Genomic DNA, 22,749 nt, shown 5'->3' on the forward strand with positions numbered 1-22,749 from the left:
CGGCGGCGTTAGTAAATGTCTTTCATATCCTGATTTACGAAATCTCTACAATGTTTATTTCCCCCTTCCTTCATTGATTTCATACAGTTATGAATTGGAGACAAAATTTTCAAACTTTTCATTGCAAATAAACAAATTGTTGTGGGATAACATATTTACCAAAAACAAATTTAGTCACAAATATTTAAGAATACGAGGATAGTTCACTAGAAGATAGATCAATTTTCTTGCAGTTTAGCCTTAAATAGCTTTAAAAAAATATTTTCGGAAAGATTAATTTTTCTTCTAAATAACCATCCATGTATTAAATTAAAACAACTACAAAAAGTATATTTAGAGAATTAATACAAACATAATATTCTAAATACAAATTAATAAAAAAACACAAGTTTTTCTGGCACCTTTTATTTCAGAAAATTTTAAAATACTGTCCTTTGAACTTTTCAACAATTTTGTACCAAAACAAAAATAGATGCACTTCAATATATATCAAAGAAACTTTTAAAAATTCCAGAACAGCTTCAATTACAATTCTCTATATTCATTGTTATTAAAGATTACTTTATTACACATTAATATTATTGTCATATCACTTGATTATATAAATTGTCATATGTAGAATTTTCTTCTTTTGCATTTACCAAATAACACAAAGAAAATTAATCTCAAAAATTGCTAGTATTCAATATTTTTTTTGTTAATTCCTTAAAAAGGACGGAATAGGTTGGGAAAGTGTTTTTTTTTTTTCCTCTTTGATTCATTCATTTCTATTGATAAGCTTAATAAAATTATAAATGAAATGCCAACATAAATATCTTCATACACTATGTTTTTGTGACCAAGCCTAAATGGCCAAATTGTCGTAACACGTTGATAATTGGATAAAAAATACCTATATAGTTGTAACATAATATTTTCTTATTGGTTGATGAATAAACATGATGACGTGGCATCTTCTTATTGGTTGTAAATGACGTTGCACTTTCTTATTGGATGAAAAATAAACAATGATGACGTTGCACTTTCTTATTGGTTGAGAAACGACCAATTGTGACGTAGGATAAACTTGTTATTACTGTGCGGGTGTTGTGGAAGCAGTGGATGTTGCCGGGGTTGCTGGTGCTGTAGTAGTATTAACAGTTGGGAGAGGACCATCATACTGGAACTGGATGAGTGAAAGCTCTGCCTCGCGGGCCTTCTGATTTATCAGGTTGTAATAGTTCTGAAACGAAAATTTCAATAAGTTTAGGCTACTTTTAAAAATGTAAACTATTTTGAGTTCTTTATATTCCTATAAACTCTAAATATTTCAATACGGCAAACAAAATTTGGCTTTCAGAAAGTTTTTCTCCATAGGTATTATTTCTTTTATGAATCAATGTACAAATACTTAAAAAAAGGGTAAAGTAAAAATGTGTTCAACAAAACCTATCTCTGCTCGTAGTAGTATCAAACGATATGCGGATAATTTTGCTTTACAGCTACTTTATTTGAAAAATATTGCATTACCTTGGGAGGAATATAGAAGCTGTCTCCTTTCTTAGCATTAAACTGAGTTGTGTGAAGGATAACTGTGATTTCCCCCTCCAGTACAACAAATACCATCGTATTCTTGTCTGTACACGACATACCCTTCGTGCTGTGCCCCTTGATTCTAAAAATAATATTGAAATATTTAAGAAATGTTTAAAGGGTCGTTAAAAGGATGTTACAATATTTCCAGTATGGCTTCGAAACCGATTAATATCCTCTGGATTAGAATCAGTTCTCAGCCATACAGATAAATCATGTACATCTTCAACGATTTTAAGACATTTCCCATGAAATTTTTCACCGGAGATTGGTTTTTGAAAGATGAAAGCCGCGTTCTTTGATTGATTGATTGACTAGACAAAGTATACAACTATTTATTTAATTATTTCGCTGTTGTTGGTACGGCCTTCATAGAAGAAAAACAAATTATCTTTAATCCATTTTTGCTGCATATTAATTTATGCATCTTTTTAGAGCTGTGTTAGACATTATACAAATAACTAAATAATAATTCAAAATTTTGAATTCTTAAGTTGTGTACTCTGTTAAAATCGTACGGGGCATTGATCTTCAAGCTCAAATTTGGTTTTTAACAGAGTATCCAACTTAAGAATTCAAAATTTTAAAATTATTATTTTAGCCATTTGTATAATGTCTAATACAGATCTAAAAAGATGCATGAATAAATATGCAGCGAAAATGGATTTAAGTTGTATTAGACATTATACAAAAGGCTAATATAATAATTTTGAATTCTTATGTTGTATACTCTGTGTTGAAATCCCATCGTCTTCGTTCAATCAATCAATGTCTAAAAAATGTCGAAAAAACGCGGCATTTTTTAAAACCCCATCTCGGGGGGGGGGGGGGGCAACAAAAGGTGTAATACGTTGCGATGATTTATTATTAGTATTACTGTCCAACTTTACGTTCATTTCAAATAGTTAATTGTGACATTAAATGCCCATTATAAATAATATTAAGTCAGTGCATCTACTATAGTGAGTATTTTTCAACAGATAATAATTTACATTTTAAATGTTAATACCTACTATTACTATAGCTTTCTTACAGCGCTAATTATAGACATAATTTTCCTTGTATCTGTAGTATATCTGAAGAGGAATTATAGCCTAGGTCCTTTTATAACCATAATTATCCACGTATTTTTTCCTCTTCCACGATAACGTTTAATATCTTCGTAGCTTTCAAATACTATATTTTTTGTATTTTTTGCAAAGACAAAAACGGTTTGAAATGTATTTTATTCCCACCTGAGAAAAGAAAGAAGATGATATGGTGGTCTGAGAGCTCTGGCGTACTGTACAGCATCTGGAGTCATTCCATCTCTCTCCTTACCAATATTTACCCATCTAAATAGTATCAGTATATTAATTCAGTTAGGTCGAGCATGATGAATTGGTTCTGTTTCTGGAACAGGTTTTTGCCACACATCCCCCTCAAAAAAAGGAGGTTTATGGCTGTCCTTATCATTCCCCTTCAAAGAGGGCGGGTTAACCCATAAAAGTGAGATGCTACCCCAAAAAAGCAAGGAACCACTCTATTTTATTCACATATCCGCGAACAATGAAATATACACGAACCTGTGATCATCATAAGGAGCAAAGCACTCTACAACCACCTCCTTCTGTGTACTTGTGTCTGACACACAGCTGACTGATCTCTGTTGTCCAGCTGGGCTACCAGCAGCCAGGGCCTGTGTCACTGCAGCCTTGTTCATGTTGGCTTTGTCGGGAGTTTTTGCTTCCTAGAGTATTCATTAAGACATGAAAAAATTACACATAGAATTAGATATAGAAACTAATTCTATAAGAAGTAGCATGCTATTATGCGGCAGAGGTATCTTTTTAAAACAAATTGTTTTTTGATAGCCACCCCAACATCGAAAGGATTTATCTTATCTCAACGAGAAATATGCATGCTTTTATAAGGAATATCATAATATGAATATTTCACTGTAGACATTACAGGTACCTGTCTAATTTTCTTATCCTCTTCATCTTTGGTAGGTGTATCTACCTTCCTTTTTCTTCCACGTTTCTTCTTCTCGGGCTCAGTACCTGGAGAAAATAGATTTATTACATTAGAAGGTATATCAGACAAAATAATTCATTAAACGTTGAAGGGAAATTGTTGTACAATAGAAAAGCGACGCATTCAATAGCTGACACTTTAAAAAAAGAACCTTTATTTGTTTAGTGGCTATCGAGATCCTTTGGTACACATAGACATACTTTTACCCAATTATAAGGATTATACATTTTATCAATTTCACGCAAATCCATACCGATCTTAAGTTAACGCCTAACTATTAATATCGGTGAAAAAATAAAAAAGGAGATACAAAGCGCCATATTTCTGGGAGGAGGGGGAGGGGCCGCTTTATCTTACCTGGGGTAGCATCAGCAGCTGGAGTAGCGGCTGGGGTGCCATTTGTAGCTGCTGCAGGGGCGGGGCTAGCCGCGGCTTTTGGTGTCTCTGGCTTAGTTATCTACAAAGATTATAAGTGTATTAACAATTTTAAATAATAAAAATGAATAGAAAATGAAAACTTATGGAAAAGTAAATGAAAAGTAATTTTTGAAGAAATTTCAGATATTATCTTTTATAGGAGATCTTTAAAAACACAGTAAACGAAAACGCACAAAAAAAAGACAGATTTAACGCAGTTTCATCCATCCGAACGCTGTCTAATATCATAATCGCCCTTGCTATTAAAGTTCAATTGCAGATCGGCTTATAGTTAACTAACAGCCTATAAAGTTGTAATAAAAACTACTCGATTCGTATTTCGGTCTTTATTTTCCATATAAAGTCTTGTGGACATATAAGTACTTCACCTGAAAGTCAAATTTGTCCATTGATAATTCCAGATGATTATTCTGGAAATATATCAGTGGAATAGACACAGTTTTTAATATTAACTAATAAATATTTTTTTTCTAAAGAGGGAGGGAGGTGGGCATAACTGACCATCTTTGTCCTTTTTACTTCATTCTATGTGAAACGTTGCAGACCGAATACTTACATTTTGCTATCAAACAAGATTTGGCAATTTACACCAATGGGCCTTGTTAAGCACCCCCCATCACTCTTTTTTGTATTTTTGTTTATAATACTTTAGGCCAGATAATGTTAGGTTATATTAAGTACTGAGTAACACCGCAGGGTTAGGGCCTCTGTAGGGATTCTTACGCTTCTTCCAGTATCATTTTTATGTGTTAATAATTACACATGAAAATTGAATAACTGCCCCTTATTCCCTGATTTAAAAATATAAATAAACTAGGTACCTGTTTCTTGGTTGACTTGGGAGGATTTGGTGTGGCTGGTTGTTGTGGTTTGGGTGTGGCAGCCAGAGGTTTAATAGGAGTACCTTCACCAGGATTACTACTTCCAGTGCTACCACTACTGCCGCGACGACTAAATATAAAAGTTCTTTAGAAATTTTTCCGCTGCTTATGTTTCTAATATAAATTCCTAGTGAACATTGATTTTTTAAGGTGTTTCTTTTCCAGTAGACACTTGATGGAAACATTAGTAATTATGGTCATTTCCTATATCGTCTAATTTCTAAGTATTCGCCTTTTTCCCCCACTTTAATTTAAGCAGAAATCTTATCAATCTATACAAACATTATTAGGTAGCTTTCTGAATGTGCTTTGATTGCATATGTAATAGGTATGTATATTGACAAAGTTTTTCTAAGATTGATTTTTTTATTTGAATACCTATTAATTTAAATTGAATGATACTTAAAAAACTTACACTCTGTCAGGAGAATCACCAGCCTTGAATTGTTCTGGAGCTTTGCTGCGCCGTCTTGACGGAAGGTTTGTAGTGTCACCCCAGTATTTTCCACACAAGCCTTTAAAGTGAAAGTGGTGAGTTTGAATTAATCTTTTCTTTTGGTTACTAAGAAGCTACAAAAATAAAGATTCAGGAAATCTTTCTCTTTCTAAAATATTTACTTTGAATCTTATTCTGTTATAATTTGGAAATCCCCAAGAGCACTATCAAGGTATTTTTTCTATTTCACTACCAGTACCCTTCCATATTTACCTGTATCTTGAACCCCCTGTACAATTACCACATATTCATCTTCTCCCTTCTTTACAGTCTTGGGCACATAACCTAAACATAAATAGTTTCATGTATTGTAAAAACAATAACATGGCCCTTTGTGATATAAGGCAGGGTTCTTAACGGATAAGACAATGGACGATTTAATTGATGTAAATTTGGACACTAAGATTTTGTACCAATCCAATCAAGATTTATTTGAAGTACCCAAAGTTTAAAGCCACCCGATGAGATATCGTGTTTTTAAAACTTTGAGTACCAGATTAATCTATATTTTACTATCCCCTCCTTCCCTGAATATAAGGACAAAGAGCTTAATAATTTCTGTATCCCAGAAGATTAAACTGTAATACAGTTCTATAGATAACCTTGCCTTATTCACTGCATTTATGTAAAAAAAAAAAATAATAAAATCAAACGACAACAAATTGTAAAGCATCTTAGCAGCTAATGCAGGGGTGTATATTCTGCAAAATTGATCCTGCAAAATAAAAAATATATGTTATTGGGGGGGGAATGAAAAAATTAAGAGAAATGATATCATTTTTTCTCTTTTTTTCTCCCCTCCTTGGTGAAAAAAACTAAAATAATGTGTGGAATGGGGGATAATATAAATAAAAAATTCTGAATTTTTTTTTCATTTTTCCCCCTTCCTTGTTTGTAAAAACCAGGAGGGGAAAAAAAATTTGCAGCAAGGGAAAAAAATTAATCTTGTGCAGAATTTACACCCCTGAGCTCAATGTGTGCGAAAAGACTGTACTTCTATTGTATTTCAAACTTATAAACATTCTCTTGCACTAGAGTAGCTGCGCTACTAAACTCAAATTACCTTTAGTGAACTTAGTAGGATCAAACTCTGGGAGTTCTTCATCTTTGGGCGGGGAGGCTTCACGCTTAGTAACCGCAGAAGTTCTGATTTTATTCAATATCTCAGGGGCCAGGTCTTATCTTATTTAGCAAATAATCAGGGATCGGAAGCCGCGCGTAAGCCGCGTGTAAGCCTCCGTGAAATCGTTATTTTATCACTATAAAATTTAGCTGGATGTATAAAACTGTATCCTTCTTTCAAAAATTTCTTTTTCTGCTCACAAGCAGGTTTAAAACTGAGGCTTATGCGCGGCTGAGGCGCGGCTTCCGAACCCTGCAAATAATGACTTATCCTTAAACTTGGAATAAAAAATCGAATCAATTCCATTCAAATATTAACAGCAAAATAAAACGTACAAATTCATTTTTTATAAACTCCTATAAAAGTCTTAATTCTAACCTAAAATAGCCCTACAGATTTAGGTACCTTAATTAAGATTAGTTTGGGGGAGATATGATTTCTTTATTCTGGGTTTAAAGGATAAAGTCAAATGAACTTTTAAATAACATTTAAATTCAAAGAAGATATCTACACACAATCTCTATTTCTCGTTTAAAACTATTTTAATTATTTATGATTATCATAATTGTATAATAAAAGGAAAAGAACAAACTAAAGTGTCACCATTTAATAGGAAATTTACATACCCAAAATATTTTTATTTTATTTTCATCTAGGGTCAAGCGGGGCATTAACCGGTAAGGGGCATTACCGGTAATTTTTTACCCACCTTCAGAAAATGACATTTTTCTCCATGTTCTAATCGACTGACAGAAAAAAACATAAAAGCAAATTTGTTCCTTAATAAATTTCCTACAAAAAAGTATAAAATGAAATTTTTGTGAGATGAATTTTAAGGGTACTTTTTGGGTCTCAAAGTCGGACGAAAATTTTTTTTTTCAAAAATTTTTTCACCTAGGTGTATAAAGATCGACCTACACAAAAATTGGTAAGACCTAGAACTGATCCGTTAAAACCTTTTGAACTAAGAATTGCCCGCTCTTTCCAAATCCGTTGAGAGCTTAAATGTAGAGTTAATATTTTTTTCAAAAATGACCAAAGTTCGCGCGGGGTATTTTTCGGTAACGTCGAAAAAAAAATTCAAATTCGATTTTTAAGATAAATTTTCAGGTTTTCTTTGGTAAAATCTAAAATTCAATATGGGCTTTTTAAGAATTAGGCCAAAAAGTGAATAGAACAGGATTTTTTATATAAAAAAATTTAAATTTTATTTTTAAAGAAAATTTTTGTGAAAAAAAAAATCAAAATTTCTCGTCTTTTTAAAAAGATGATTTTTGACATAGAAGGAATAGTCCGATCTTTATGAAAATTTTTGTGGATAATCCCTATAATCTATACTAATTATGATTATTTATGTTTGACTGGCCGTTTGGCCGTTTTCCATCGATTTTTTCTAGGTTAAAAAGACGTTACCCACAATGCCCCACCGTGGGGCATTTATCGGTAATTTCTTTGAGTCCAATTATGACAAACTTCTAAAAATCCTAGGATAACGTCCTATTAGGACCTGATAGTCCTTTCCGTAAGCTTTCTAATGGTCTTGGTCCCATTTAAAAATATTAATATTTACCCCATTTTTTTTTCAAAAAACCAAAAAAATTACCGGTAATGCCCCGCCTCACCCTAATATCTGTAAATATATCTTAATAGTGGCATCTCTTCGTTTAAAAATACTTGGAATTTTGAAAGTAAAAAAAGCTGAAAGATAATTTATGATATGAACTTTAGTTTGACTTTATCCACAAAAAATTGAGATATAGATTGTTGTAAAGATGGCTCCTGAGATTAATCTCAAGTGAAAATGGAGGGGTCCTAACGGCAAGAACCTTTTTTCTTTTCCAGATGTTTCTTTATTAACCTCGCTTGTATCTTCTTCTGTATTGTTGGCTACCTGTGGGCTTGATGCAGCTTCATCTACCTAAAATACAAAGTTGAATGTTATATTTGTCAAAAGCATGAAACATTTAAAAATAAGTAGCTTTTCATATTCACAAATCATATACAGTGCAGAGAGAGGGGGTGACAGCAATAACAAGGTTTTCTTTTTCGTTTGCCTAAAAACTTTGAGGACTTCTATTAAATTTTGATTAGTTGGTTAATTAAGATAAATGTCGGTACTTGCTTACATGTGGTAGACTGGAGCACCGAAACCCCCCCCCCCCCCGCTTAGTTTTGACAAAAATCAAAAATAAGGGGGGGGGGGGGGTTAGTTTTTTAATGTCTGGAAAACGGCAAGGAGGAAAAAAGCAAGGCAAGGCAAAGACTTAACCACCCCCCCCTTAATTTTGAAGAAAATAAAAAATAAGGGGGGGGGGGTAGTTTTTTCACTGTACAACACGCCAGAAAGTTGAGTGAGGTAAATCAAGTAAATCCAGTACGCCAGAGGGGAAACCTTATTACAGGGATATTCATGTTTTGGGGCATAATTTCCTTATTTATTGACTGATTTTAGTAATTGATGTATCCCTGAACAGGTAGTCTAAAGGAGAATATATCAGAAGTGTTTTCATGGGGACTGTCCCGTTTTAACCAAAAATTGTAATCTAAATAAGGGGTAATTTGGTTTATCACCATTGGGGACAAACATCAATTGAATTTATCGGCCATTATCTTATCCCTTCAGATCCCTGGGTTTTATTAACTCCTAAACACAGGGGATGGGGCTCAAAAAGGGTCCATCAAGTATTATAAATTTTTAATAGTTTGCTATTCCATTAATTAGGATTAAAATTGAGAATTCTACTAACAGAAAGCGTACCTTAGTTGCAGCTGGAGCTTGGGGAGTGCCAGGAGTTGTGGGTACCTTCTTTTTGGCGGGAGATAATTTATTGGCGGCAACACCGCCGGCTGCTTTAGCGGCATCCTTCAGCCAACTGGGGTTTAGGTTGGGCTTCGGGGGCAACTAGGCGATAAGGGCAAGTGTTAAACATAGCATTTTTAAAAATCATTAAAAGTCTTTAAATATTGAAGTTATGAGATACATAAGAAATTGACAATTCATATGTGTTTCACTATAAAAATGACACTAAAAACAACTAAAGATCAACAAAATGAGTCGCTGGCAGCTGCATTACAGTATTGGCGACCGCACACCGTTTTCATAAAAAAGGTTCAGAATGCATTAATTAAAATTAGTATGATTCGTCTGCAGCCAAAACAACCATAAAATGAGTGAATAAAACTGATAATATTCTAGATTTACTAAAACACTCGCAATCCTTTCCTTCTTGGGGATTTCAACCTCTTCGTCCTCTCTCTCCAGCCGAGGGTTCCTGCCCTTTCCTGCCCTACAGTCAAACATAACTATAGATGCGCTGCTAGGTAGCTAACTTTATACCTGATTTAGTCTATTTATAATTGTACCTTAATACGAGCCATGGCATAATTTAAGCTCGATTACGTTTAGAACTTGGTCCCCCACTTACTAGATTCTTAACATTTTCCTTGTACAGATTACCACCCGTTTTTTCCTACTTTACTTGAGAAACTTTGAACAAAAAAAATGCGCAAAAATATAATAAATTGCAACAGTTTTATAATAATATCATAATCTCAAGAAAGGTTGGACGAAACAGACCGGGCTATTTAGGGATGCTTCGTAATGTGTATTTTTTATGTCCTAAGTGGAAAGATAATAATACTATTCTATAGTTTAGTTTGCCTGTTTGACTTTCTGGCAGCTTCCACAGCTGGAGTTTCCTTGGCCTTTGCACCTCCTTGTCCACCTTCACCCTAAGGCGTTGCATATGTTTAGTATCTTTTATTTATTTCTCATTAACCATTCATGAAAAATGATTAATTAGTACCTCTAACAATACAGTATAAATATCCGCGGAAAGTTTAAATTGTTTCATATGAAACTTTTATAATCCCTAAAGTTTTCACAAAATCACAAGAATCACTTTTGGTCACAGTGTTTCGGAGCCGGAGCCGCCATATTTTTGCTGGAGCCGGAGCCGTATTTTTCGCTAAAAACGGCCCCGGACTAGATAAATAAAGATATTTTTTATAAATTATAATTTGGTAACTCTGTTTTGTCATGTGCAAATGCCCTTTTTAAGTTTTTCAAGTCCATTTTTATCAAATATTGAACTTTTAAACCCTTCAAAAGTCAAAAATAAAAAAAATATTTTTTACGGGAAAAAAAATATGTCGTTTTTCTTGATTTTAGGTCGGAGCCGGAGCTGGAGTCGGATCCGGAGCCGTATTTCCAGATACGGCTCCGCGGAGCCGGAGCCGCATCAAAATTAAACGGCTCAGAAACACTGCTTTTAAAAAATGCATTTAATTCTAATCAAGTCAAGTTTGTTAGGTAGGTACTTATTCGTTCATGAAGCTCCAACTTTTACTACCAATCTCAAGCAAAGCAAAGGAACTCCCACCCACAAAATGTTTTTATGGCAGTTGCTTTAACGAAACTGTAAGGAAATGATGCATCGCGATGGCATTATTTTATAGCGACAATGGCTTATTAATAAATGTTTTTGCTATTTCATACAAAACAATGTTAATCAAGAAAAATATTTAATTAACAATGACACACAAATTGTTAGGTAATAAATCTATCTACAAATTATTTTATGTTCTTAAGTTAATAGTTGTGTGAACTCTTACTTAAAAGAATCAATTTGGGGTTAGTTTAATTTCTAAAACAAACATCAATACTAAGTGTCTCTATTATAATCACAAGATGTTAGTGTTCATTTTTAAAACTACATTATTAGTTATGATTATTTTTAAATCAAAGATAAATATGGACAGCAGACATTTTGTTTCAATACCTTTATGTACCCAAGACCAAGACCTAAATCCAAATCCTGATACAAAATATACATTTATTACCTAATTCTTGTCAGAAAATAATGTATATAGGTATTTGAAGTTACTAATAGGACCGAACTTGAATATTTTTAGTTTCCTCGACACAATTTTTGAAGATATATTGGTATATCATCAAAAGCTAAATATACGATTGAAGCAAGGCACCTGCCACATTCTTGCAAATTCAAGTTTGAATCTTAACAAAATGAAAACACTATAAAGGGGGGGGGGGGGGCGAAAGTGACACTTTTTGAAACCAAAACTAAAAGTCAAAGGAACTCAACTAAAAAAAAGTTACAGATCTGACATTTTGCGTGGCAGTTGCTTTATAGGGGTACAATATGGAACTGTAAAGAAACGGCGGCGCAACCGCCGAAAACCGCCGAGAAAAGGCAAAAAAAAATCGGCGGGAAACGGCGGTTTCGCCGCCGTTACTTCACAGTTCCATATTGTACCCCTATAAAGCAACTGCCATGCAAAATTTCAGACCTGTAACTCTTTTTTTAGTTGAGTTCCTTTGTTGACTTTTAGTTTTGGTTTCAAAAAGTGTCACTTTCGCCCCCCCCCCTTTACGAAGAAAAAAAACATTTCTATCTCTGTTCACATGGTTTTAATGACAGTTGTCTGATGATTTAAGAATAAGATGGTTTGTATCACTTGTGGATTTCAAGCTTAGGAGATGGGAAACTCATTTTATTCATGTTTCTATGGACAACTTCACTTTTTGTAGACCATTGCGAGATTTATAAACGAAAATTGATTATTACCTCATCATCTGAATTCAGGGGCGGAGGAGAGTCTTGCCCCCCAGGTCCAGTGTAGAAATACATGTTGTTCCCTAATTTTGTTACATTATCAACCTAAACAATTATAATCATTAGAATGAAGTCTACAAGTCGTCAAAAAACGAATATTATGTAAGACAAATATTTCTCCTTTTCCCTAGTTATATTGTATGTATGAACTAAAAGAATTTGAGATATGTACAGAAAATAAATTATTTTCCTCCAAATAGTATTATATGTTATGGGAACCTCCAACGCCTGTGAAACCCTTTGAGGCTTATGGTAAAGCCACTAGTTATTTATAATTCAACATCTTTGAACTGGCAGAAAAGTTCAAGGAAAAACAATGTTTGTATTGATAACTTTTAGTTTTTACCTTTTCGTCGAGATCTTTTTTCTTGGGTCTTCCCGCCTTTTTGGCTGAGGCAGCAGCCGCATCTAACTTTTCCTCTGCTTCTAAAAAAAATAATAAAATATTTTAATCAATGAGTCGTTTTTATACGAACACCTTGGTATTTAATGAAGAAAATGAACAATGAACATAATTTTTAAAGACAATTGATGATCTATTTTGTAACTTGACTGATGTAGTTATTTTTAAAAGTGTATAGTTATCATAATATTTTCCAGCAATATAGACTAGTTAGGTTGTTTTTGTCCAAGGCTAAAAATCTCTAAAACTCAGGCCCGAATTGGTTATGCTTTACTTAACAGGAAAGTTTTAAAATGAAATCTTATGTGTGGTTTCCAGCCAATTTCTTGACCTACCCAGCCCTAACCTAAAGGCTGGGGATGACGCTATTAGTAATAAAGTAAGTAATACCTTTAGGTGGCTTCTTAGCACTGTTGGCTAATTCATTTGCTATAGCTTCTACACTTTCTTCTATATAATTGTCTCCCTAAATTAGAACATTATTTTTCTCCCACATTTAACATAAATCCATACCTAATATCTTACAAGTGAAAATATACCTTATGAACTTGTGAAGCTTGTTACATTAAGGGTAAAAAAAGGGATAAATATTAGCTATACCTCTAAAACTTTTTCTGTGGGTTTAACTTTGCGTCCAGACTTTCTTGGAGATGAATCGTTATCTTCTGCTTCTACTTTATTTTCAGATTCAGCTGCGGCTGCTGCCGGCTTTTCAGCGGTTACGGCCGGGGCGGCTGCTGGCACATTATCAACCTGAATTATAAAATATAAATAAAGATCAGGGTAAATAATGCTAAAAGAAAAGAATTCGATTTTTAACTTCTTTCTGTCGATTAAAATCTCGCCAACCGCGTGACTAACTTCGATTAAGTTTTATGTTATTTAATTAAAAGTGTATTTTTTAGGTACTATAGACATTTCGATAAAATAGTTGTCTCTATGAAAGGGGGAGGGGGAATGGGATGTCAACCAAGGTGTCGGAGCCGTTTAATTTTGATGCGGCACCGGCTCCGGCTCCGCGGAGCCGTATCTGGAAATACGGCTCCGGCTCTTACCTTAAATTTAATATATCAATTTTTTTTCATTATTGAATTTGATAAAATAAAACAATAATATAAAATATTTTGCTTTTATTTGTTTAAAACTATATAAAAGTAGAAGGATGTGTGTCTATTTGTTAAGTAACAATAGTTTTTCAGTTTATTATATGGAAATAGACCGTTGCCAAATTATAATATTACTTTAAAAAATCATTTTAGCTAATCCGGAGCCGGAGTCGTTTTTACCGAAAAATACGGCTTCGGATCCGGCTCCGGCTCCACCAAAAATGTTGCTGCTCCCGGCTCCGGAACCCTGATGTCAACTCTAGTAGATATGCACCCCCTTCCCTAAAAAAACGTAGGTATAATATTACACCACCAAATAAAAAATAGCATAGTACCTCTTTCATTTCAACGTCACCCCCGTCGTCCTCCCACTCAGCGGCTAAATCTGTAGCTGTAGGTTTTGCAGCTGGAGTCACAGGCGCAGCTGCAGGTGCTTTAGCAGCCGGAGTTTCAGGAGCGGCTACTGCAGCTGCAGGTTCTGGAACAGCAACAGCGGCTACAGGTTCTGGCTCCTTAGCTGCTTCCTCAATAAGACTGCCAACTGTGGTTACTCCTGTGTTTGAATTATCTCCCTAAAAAAAAATATTCTTATTTAACTCACTTCATTTTAGTCCTTGTTCAAATCAAACTACTATTGTCTAAAATAACATGGTGTCTTTCTGTCAGTAATCTGTCCGCCTGTGCTTCTTCGAACCCCCCCCCCCCCCCACTCCCTCCTTTTTCCTTTTTTTCAAAACAGTACTCCTGGACACAACCAAACGGTGCGAAACCACTAGGTATGTAGTGAACAAAAATAAATTCAACCTGTAAAAGTTGTGCGGGCAGTTCTTCTGAAGGTTGTTGTATATCCAGCGCTCCAGAATCTTGTTGAGCTTCCTCCTGCTGTGCCTGTTCTGGAACTTCTCCGCCCTTGTTAGGCTCTTCGGCAGCAGTCTTGAAGAAAAGCTTCCAATTAGAGATTTTTCATATAAGTGATATATCTTTTTGAAATGTAGAATACTGTCTTTTCATTGACAACCCCCTTTTAGGGAATAAAGGTACTAAGAAAGAGAGGGAATGTCTGATTGAGCCAATAGGAGAATCGCATCGGTACATACATTTAATTTCATTGGTTGAAATTTTGTACACATCTTGTTACGAATGCATGTTTTTTTTCATTTCATACATCGATGAAAGTCAGCTGTAAACAGTATATTTTCTTAGTAGAAAGCTTTGCGGAATCAGAATTAATTGCCCAAAAATTTCGTTTAAATTTGAAAGCTTAGTAACGAGGTGGATTCTTAAAAAAAAAGTTAGGCTGGCTACTCGCTGGTGAGGCAAAATTATTTTTGTGAAAAATCCTCCAAAATCGAATAAAAAAATTTACAAAAATTAAATAAAATCTTAAAAGGGTTATTAACATATGATTTTGTTTAATTTTTGTAGATTTTTAATGTGCTTTTGGATGATTTTTCACAAAAATAATTTTGCCTCACTATCGAGTAGTGAGTCTATAATTTCTTAAGAATCCACATCAGCTTGAGTCTAAAGTAAACAATACTTTTGTCTGCTAGAAATGTTCCTTCTTAGATTTGACGAAAAAAGGGTTCAGAATATGCTTCTATTCTTCTATTTCTATTTTTAGGGCATTTAAAAATTATAGCATAGAGATTTAAAAATAAAAATAAGAAAAAAAAGGTGAAGTTACGCAAAAATCTATTTTGAGTTTTGACACATACTTCATGCTACTTCGAAGATAGACATTCAGTAAACCTTAATTTATTTTTATACTAGGGTCCAGGGACGTCCTATAGGGGGGTGGTGGAGCCACCCCTCCATCATATCATTGGTTTTTGGAACTGTCGTTACAGAGTCAAGAACAGCAGCCTTGTCCGTATGAGTAAAGGGGGGGTTTTTTAATTCAACCATCTCGTAATCAGTGAGCAAATGCCACTTAGAATTCGAATTTCCATCTGATAAGGGGGGGGGGGGGGGCGTAATGACATAAGCTCTTAAACCGTGAGCAAAATGGTCCAAATATTGAGCTAGACCCTTCAAACTTGGTATATAAGCCTAGTCCTATAGGTATTACATCTAAATGGCAAAAAAATCCAAAAAATTTTATTTTTAGGTTAGGTTAGGTAAGAAAAACCCTGCGGAAATGGGGTTTTTAGGCTTTTTTTGGTCTGTTTTGATGTGGAAACTTGTCTTAAATTGTTTTATCTTAGGGTTTTAACTTAAATACACTGTATCTATTCATATGGACATTATTTAAGATGATTCAGCAAGTCAGGGACCGACCCCAGGGGGCTAGGTGGGTGGCCCGCAGGGTTAAGTTCATTTTTCCTAATATATTTGTTGTGATACATCAAATTATAGGTTTTTTAGGTCAAGGAACTCAAATTTAGAGCTAAAATAAGCATTAGACTAATCTGAAGCTAGCCCCAGCGGGCTAGGTTGGTGGCCCGCAGGGGTTAAGTGCATTTTTTCTAATATATATCTTGTTATATATCAAACTATAGGTTTTTTAGGTCAAGAAACTCAAATTCTGAGCGAAAATTAGCATTAGACTGACCTGAAGCTAACCCCTCCGGGCTAAGTTGGTTTTCTGCAGGGCTTAAGAGCATTTACCTAACCTAACCTAGAAACTTACTTATATTTTTACAGGTTTTTTTCTTGAATAAACTGTGTCTATTAATGAAGACTTTATTTAAGATGATCCAGCAAGGGGGACCGACCCCAGCGGGCTAGGTGGGTGTCCTGCAGGGGTTAAGTGCATTTTCCCCAATATATATGATGTGATACATCAAATGATATGTTTTTTAGGTCAAAGAACTCAAATTCAGAGCTAAAATGAGCATTAGAATAATCTGAAGCTAACCCCAGCGGGCTAGCTGGGTTGCCCACAGGGCTTAAGTGCATTTTACCTAAGCTAACCTAGAAACTTACATTTATTATTTTTTTAGGTTTTTTTTCTAGAATAAACTGTCCATTCATGAGGACCTTATTTCAGATGATTCAGCAAGTCGAAGACCGACCCCAGCGGGCTAGGTGGGTGGCCTGCAGGGGTTAAGTGCATTTTCCCCAATATATATGTTGTGATAAATCCAATTATATGTTTTTTAGGTCAAAGAACTCAAATTCAGAGCTGAAATAAGCATTAGACTAATCTAAAGCTAACCCCAGCGGGCTAGATAGGTAGCCCACAGGGCTTCAGTGCATTTTACCTAACCTAACCTAGAAACTTAAATTTAATATTATTTGTTTAGGTTTTTTTCAAATAAACTGTCCATTCATGAGGACCTTATTTCAGATGATCCAGCAAGTCGAAGACCGACCCCAGCGGGCTAGGTGGGTGTCCCTCAGTGGTTAAATGCATTTTTTTAAAAAGTATGTGTTGTCATACATTCAACTATAGGTTTTTAAGGTCAAGAAACTCAAATTTACAGCTAATAAAAGCATCAGACTAATCTGAAGCTAGCCCCAGCGGGCTAGGTGGGTTGCCTGCAAGTCTTAAGTGCATTTTACCTAACCTAACCTAGAACCAAACTTGTATTTTTATGGTTTTTTTATGGAATAAACTGTGTCTATTTATTAGAACATTATTTAAGATTTAAGACCCCAGCAGGTTAGGTGCGTGGCCCGCAGGGGTTAAGTGCATTTTTAGTTGTCATACATAAAATTATAGGTTTTTTAGGTCCAGAAATTCAAAGGGGTAGTTTCACAAAATGCATTTGAACTTAATTTAGTGAATTTTTTCCTGGTTAATTAGTTAAACTACATTTATATGGCATATATTTGAAAGAATTTCAATTTTGATAGTACAATGTTAGCGGTGGAAGAATTTAATATGCTAATAGGATACAATTTTTTAATTTAATGTATACCACATACCACGAAAAAACTAGCATCAGGTTGCTATTGTGTTTTTTTAGCTCCAAATAACCTTTAAAAACCTATAATTTGATGTATAACAACACATAATTTGGAAAATTTACCCCTGCAGGCCACCCACCTAATCCGCGGGGGTTAGCCTTAGGTCAGTCTAATGCTTAAAATAGCTCTGAATTTGAGTTTCTTGACATAAAAAACCTATAATTTGATGTATGACAACACATACTTTAGAAAAAATGCACTACACCCCTGTGGGCCACCCACCTAGCCCGCTGGGGTCGGTCCCCAACTTGCTGGATTATCTAAAATAATGTCCTCATTAATAGACACAGTTTATTCAAGGAAAAAAACAAAAAGAATAAGTAAGTTTCTAGGTTAGGTTAGGTAAAATGCACATAAGCCCTGTGGAAAATCTACCTAGCCCGCAGGGGTTAGCTTCATGTAAGTCTTATACCATTTTTAGCTCTGAATTTGAGTTTCTTGACCTTAAAAACATTTATTTTGATATATAACAAGATCTGTATTGGAAATAATGCATTTAACCCCTGCGGGCCACCAACCTAGCCCGCTGGGGCTAGTTTCAGATTAGTCTTATGCTAATTCTAGCTCTGAATTTGAGTTAACTGACCTAAAAAACTTATAATTTGATGTATCGCAACATATATATTGGGAAAAATGCACTTAACCCCTGCGGGCCACCCACCTAGCCCGCTGGGTTCGGTCCCCGACTTGCTGGATCATCTTAAATAAAGTCCTCATTAATACACACAGTTTATTCAAGAAAAAAACCTGTGAAAAAATAAGTAAGTTTCTAGGTTAGGTTAGGTAAATGCTCTTAAGCCCTGCAGAAAACCAACCTAGCCCGGGGGGGTTAGCTTCAGGTCAGTCTAATGCTAATTTTCGCTCAGAATTTGAGTTTCTTGACCTAAAAAACCTATAGTTTGATATATAACAAGATATATATTAGAAAAAATGCACTTAACCCCTGCGGGCCACCAACCTAGCCCGCTGGGGCTAGCTTCAGATTAGTCTAATGCTTATTTTAGCTCTAAATTTGAGTTCCTTGACCTAAAAAACCTATAATTTGATGTATCACAACAAATATATTGGGGAAAATGAACTTAACCCCTGCGGGCCACCCACCTAGCCCCCTGGGGTCGGTCCCCGACTTGCTGAATCATCTTAAATAATGTTCATATGAATAGATACAGTGTACTTAAGTTAAAACCCTAAGATAAAACAATTTAAGGCAAGTTTCCACATCAAAATAGACCAAAAAAAACCCTTTTCCGCAGGGTTTTTCTTACCTAACCTAACCTAAAAATAAAAATTTTTGGATTTTTTTGCCATTTAGATGTAATACCTATAGGACTAAGCTTATATACCAAGTTTGAAGGGTCTAGCTCAATATTTGGACCATTTTGCTCACGGTTTAAGAGCTTATGTCATTACGCCCCCCCCCCCCTTTGCATGAATAATCCTTGGTAGGTCTATTTTCCCTAAATCGAAAAAAAAAATTGGAAAAGTAATGGCTAACGGCTGGCGGCTCAGCAGTTTTGCCATTTTTTGGATATCTATAATACAAATTTGTCACGAAACCTCTCTCCACATAATACTCGTTGCCACTCCAAAACACTATTAAACGGTTTAGGGATTTAGGGAAAATAGACCTACCAAGGATTACTCATGCAAAAGTTTAGATCGAAATTCGAATTCTAAGTGCCATTTGCTCACTGATTACGAGATGGTTGCATTAAACCCCCCCCCCCCCCTTAACGACAGTAACAAAAAGGATTTTAAAACCTTTACCTCTGCAGGCTTAGCAGCTGCGACACCGTTAACGGCAGGCTGTTCCGTTTCGGCAGGAGCTACAGGCTCGGCCTCAGAGGCTGTTCCGTTCACTTTGGCGGGAGAAACAGCGGGTGGCGGCTGAATTACAGATACAGGAGTACTCTTTACAGCAGCACTAAAAAATGTTAAAAGTGTTTATAATTTTTGTTCATTCTTAATTTAAAGATTAACCTAGGTACTTAATATTCTTCTTACATAAGTGTCTATACAATTAAATAGTGATGGGAATCCGGATCCGGAATCCGAATCCGGAATCCGCCAAATTTTCGGCCAATTTTGGAATCCGAATCCGGAATCCGTTTTTTATAGCGGATTCCGGATTCTAAATTGGTAGGCTAAAATTACCGTCTTGAGTTTTTTCTTACAACTCCCTCATACGTAGCACTTAAATTTTTTTCTACATAACAAATTTTAATAATTACTAATGTGATGTAAATGTTTTAGTTATGCTGGAAGTCAACAATTTAAACAAATCAAGGCTTCAACCAAGTAACATAGTGATAAATTAACGAAAAAAGCTATCCCTCTGTGACGGACGGCCTTTTAAAATACTGCTAGAATCCGGAATCCGAATCCGGAATCCGCCAAAAATAAGAATCCGGAATCCGCAAGAATCCGTCACTTTTTTTTGACGGATTCCTTCAGAATCCGGAATCCGAATCCGGCCCAAAAATTCGATGGATTCCCATCCCTTCAATTAAAATTAAATAAATAAACTAAATGCCTTGCCCCACCCCACTTACATTCATATAACAAATATTTTATCAGGAAACAGAAAAATATACGTTTATTAAAGCTGTACAACAAATTTTGTAAACAAACAATTAAGATAAAATACCAATAAAATTAGGATTTAAAACCTACCTATTTTCTGTTGAAGTCTCCTTGACGCTTTCCGTCTGAAAATTATAAAATCAAGTTAAATTCACATACGTAGGTACCTACAAAAAAACACCCATAACCAGACAAAACAAGGAAACAGATATAATTTGGAGAACTTAAAAAATAAATAAGGAAGTAAAATTTCATGCATTTCTTCTAAAGTCAGCTGTTTTTCAAGCGAATAAAATCTTTTTCATTTGGACCATTTTATTTCCAATACTCTTTTTCTATTAAAGGTACACTCCAAGATTACAGAAAACACAGAACAATTTTTAAAATTTATGTGCCATCAGTTCCCCATAGATTCATGAATGAAAAATGTTTCAAATTCACAAAATTAAATAAATCAAAGATATTTAATTTCAGGCGAAGTTAATGGAAATGGACATTTTGTAAGGTGGTAAAAAATAACGGCTGTGTTGATTTAATAATTCCATACATTTTAAGGTAAGGAACACCAAAGTCTTGGAGCGTCCCCTTTCTAAAATAAACGCACCTGGTTAGCTTGATCTGGCCCGTCCGTAACTTCCATGTCTGTGACACAGATTCATTATTTTCAAAAAATTAAAAAAAATATGGACTTAGAAACAATTTTTTGTGAAGGTATTATTCAATAAAAAAGTTTAAAATTTAAATGCAAAAAGGTAATTAAAAAAAAAGAATCTTTCCTAATAGATTTCAAGTAAAGGTTACAACTAGTAAAATAAGCTCTGAAAATAAGAACAAACTTTTATATAATTTAAAGTACTTTATAGTAAGGTATTTCAAAGCTAAAAGAGCAAAAACTCCAAACCCGCTAATTTAAAAATAATCAAATATGTTGAACATATTCCTGTTTAATGATATAAATTTCAAATATCTAAAGTAGGTAAAAAACATTTGTTTCCAATTATAATAGTTGGAAATTAAACTTGAACTTTAACTTTTATTACAATAAAATGTAATTCACTTTAAAAAAAAAAAAATTTTCCTCAGTCTGAGTATTCATTAAACAGGATCTAAGCAAAAGTGCATGAAACACAGCTGTGTAAAACTAAGCAACCAAAACCATATGAAATAAAATAACAACAAAGGAAACTATTAAACTAGGGTATAAATCTATACTAAATTATTACATGCAAAACATCATAAAAATTACTTATTACTGAACAATGTAAGGAAAAAAATGTAAAGAAAATATTTTCATGTTTTAGATAAAAAATCAGGTAGGTAATGTTTGTCCACATGCACTGCATCTAAAAAAAGATTTATCTTATATTTTTATTACCTTATCCTTTTTGTAGCATACCTAGGTTTATTGATGGTAGAAGGAGAAAAAAGGTGAGAAATAACATATTCCCCATTGTTTCATTCATAGAAGACAAAATAATAGATCTATAAAATAAAAGTAAATCTTATGCCTTTTAGCTTCCGTCATTCGGGCTATCTCAGTTTCTTTTTTATACTTGTCATTAGAATGTTTGTCAGATGAACTAGCATTATCAAATACAAGTGGATTCTCCATAAGTTTGAAATAAAGAGGATTCATTTCTTTTAGTGTAACTTCCTTTCTCTGTGCAGCAACTTCCTTGTTCTTTGTTGTATTACAAATCTCGACTACTAAAGACTTATCCATTGATATAGTTTCTTTGTTGACAACCATTGCCTCAATGGCATTCGAGTTACTAGCACTGTCTTTACCATCCTTGGTATTACTCTTATCCTTAACAAGGACAATTATGTCCATAAAAATTCGGAATAAACCAATACTATAATAAATAAAAAAAACATATTAAAAATTTTCGCTAATGTCAATAAATCACGGAGTATGACAATATTATATTTGTAATTGTAACTACCAAAATTCATCAATCTAATACGTAAGAAAGTTACCTACCTAGTCCTACACGTTATTTCTGAATTCTATGCTAATAAAAAAATCACCGAAAGGCTATCACTAGTTTTAAAGTAGCAATGCTACTATAAATATACTTGGTCGTTTTGATAATGAACTATTCTTTCTTCTTGAATTGTTACAGAGGGGATCCTAGGGTTAAAGGGTCAAAAGTATGAAATTAAGTTTATAATAAAGCTTTTCCATAAGAATTATAAATTTTTAATGGTTGTTACCTTTGTTTAACCCCATTTTCATTCTTTGATTTTGAACTTGTCTTTGGACTTTGACTTCTTGACCTTTGCTTTCTATCATATCCACGACTTCTCGATCTATATCTTCTTACAGCGCTTCGGCTTCTTGATCTAAACCTCCGTTCAGGACTACGGCTCTTGGATTTTAATTGTCTTTCATGTCTAAACTGACAATGATCTCCATACTTGCAGCCAATGCTAAGGAAGTATCTACACTTAGTAGAGGATGATAACCAATAGTTGTATGATGAGCTTGTCCTACTTCTGTACCGTTCCTCCATGTAACTCAATGGTCTTCTAATTAAATTCACAGACAAGGACAATTATTAGGAAAAGCTGAACATA

General features: G+C 34.3%; 2 protein-coding genes across 9 annotated transcripts; both read right to left on the reverse strand.

Annotated features, from left to right (window-relative positions):
* Positions 1-330: 330 nt before the first annotated feature.
* On the reverse strand, positions 331-21,042 carry LOC145325260 (uncharacterized). 8 transcript variants are annotated; one of them, XM_080168196.1, is made up of 26 exons: positions 20,946-21,042; positions 20,774-20,811; positions 20,260-20,294; positions 19,354-19,510; positions 14,476-14,604; positions 14,007-14,243; positions 13,166-13,318; positions 12,956-13,031; positions 12,509-12,588; positions 12,115-12,207; positions 11,308-11,343; positions 10,188-10,258; positions 9,750-9,813; positions 9,285-9,428; positions 8,385-8,444; positions 6,467-6,530; positions 5,617-5,688; positions 5,323-5,422; positions 4,848-4,977; positions 4,395-4,436; positions 3,946-4,045; positions 3,529-3,614; positions 3,138-3,301; positions 2,808-2,906; positions 1,510-1,654; positions 331-1,222 (listed from the first exon to the last, which is right to left on the reverse strand). In XM_080168196.1, exons 2-26 carry the CDS (start codon positions 20,807-20,809, stop codon positions 1,073-1,075), a joined length of 2,523 nt encoding a protein of 840 aa, XP_080024322.1. In that variant the 5' UTR covers positions 20,810-20,811; positions 20,946-21,042; the 3' UTR covers positions 331-1,072. The 8 variants fall into 8 exon arrangements, with proteins under 8 accessions (XP_080024322.1, XP_080024319.1, XP_080024320.1 ...); XM_080168193.1 differs by having other exon boundaries at positions 6,467-6,549; positions 8,353-8,444; XM_080168194.1 differs by lacking the exon at positions 11,308-11,343 and having other exon boundaries at positions 6,467-6,549; positions 8,353-8,444.
* Positions 20,987-22,741, reverse strand: LOC145325261 (uncharacterized). Its single transcript, XM_080168202.1, has 4 exons — positions 22,387-22,741; positions 22,249-22,303; positions 21,678-21,979; positions 20,987-21,512 (listed from the first exon to the last, which is right to left on the reverse strand). Exons 1-4 carry the CDS (start codon positions 22,683-22,685, stop codon positions 21,479-21,481), a joined length of 690 nt encoding a protein of 229 aa, XP_080024328.1. The 5' UTR covers positions 22,686-22,741; the 3' UTR covers positions 20,987-21,478.
* Positions 22,742-22,749: the final 8 nt, after the last annotated feature.

This window comes from Acartia tonsa, chromosome 7, assembly GCF_053477335.1.
Source record: "Acartia tonsa isolate MP-2025a chromosome 7, ASM5347733v1, whole genome shotgun sequence".
In the NCBI taxonomy this organism is placed as follows: Eukaryota; Metazoa; Arthropoda; class Copepoda; order Calanoida; family Acartiidae; genus Acartia; species Acartia tonsa.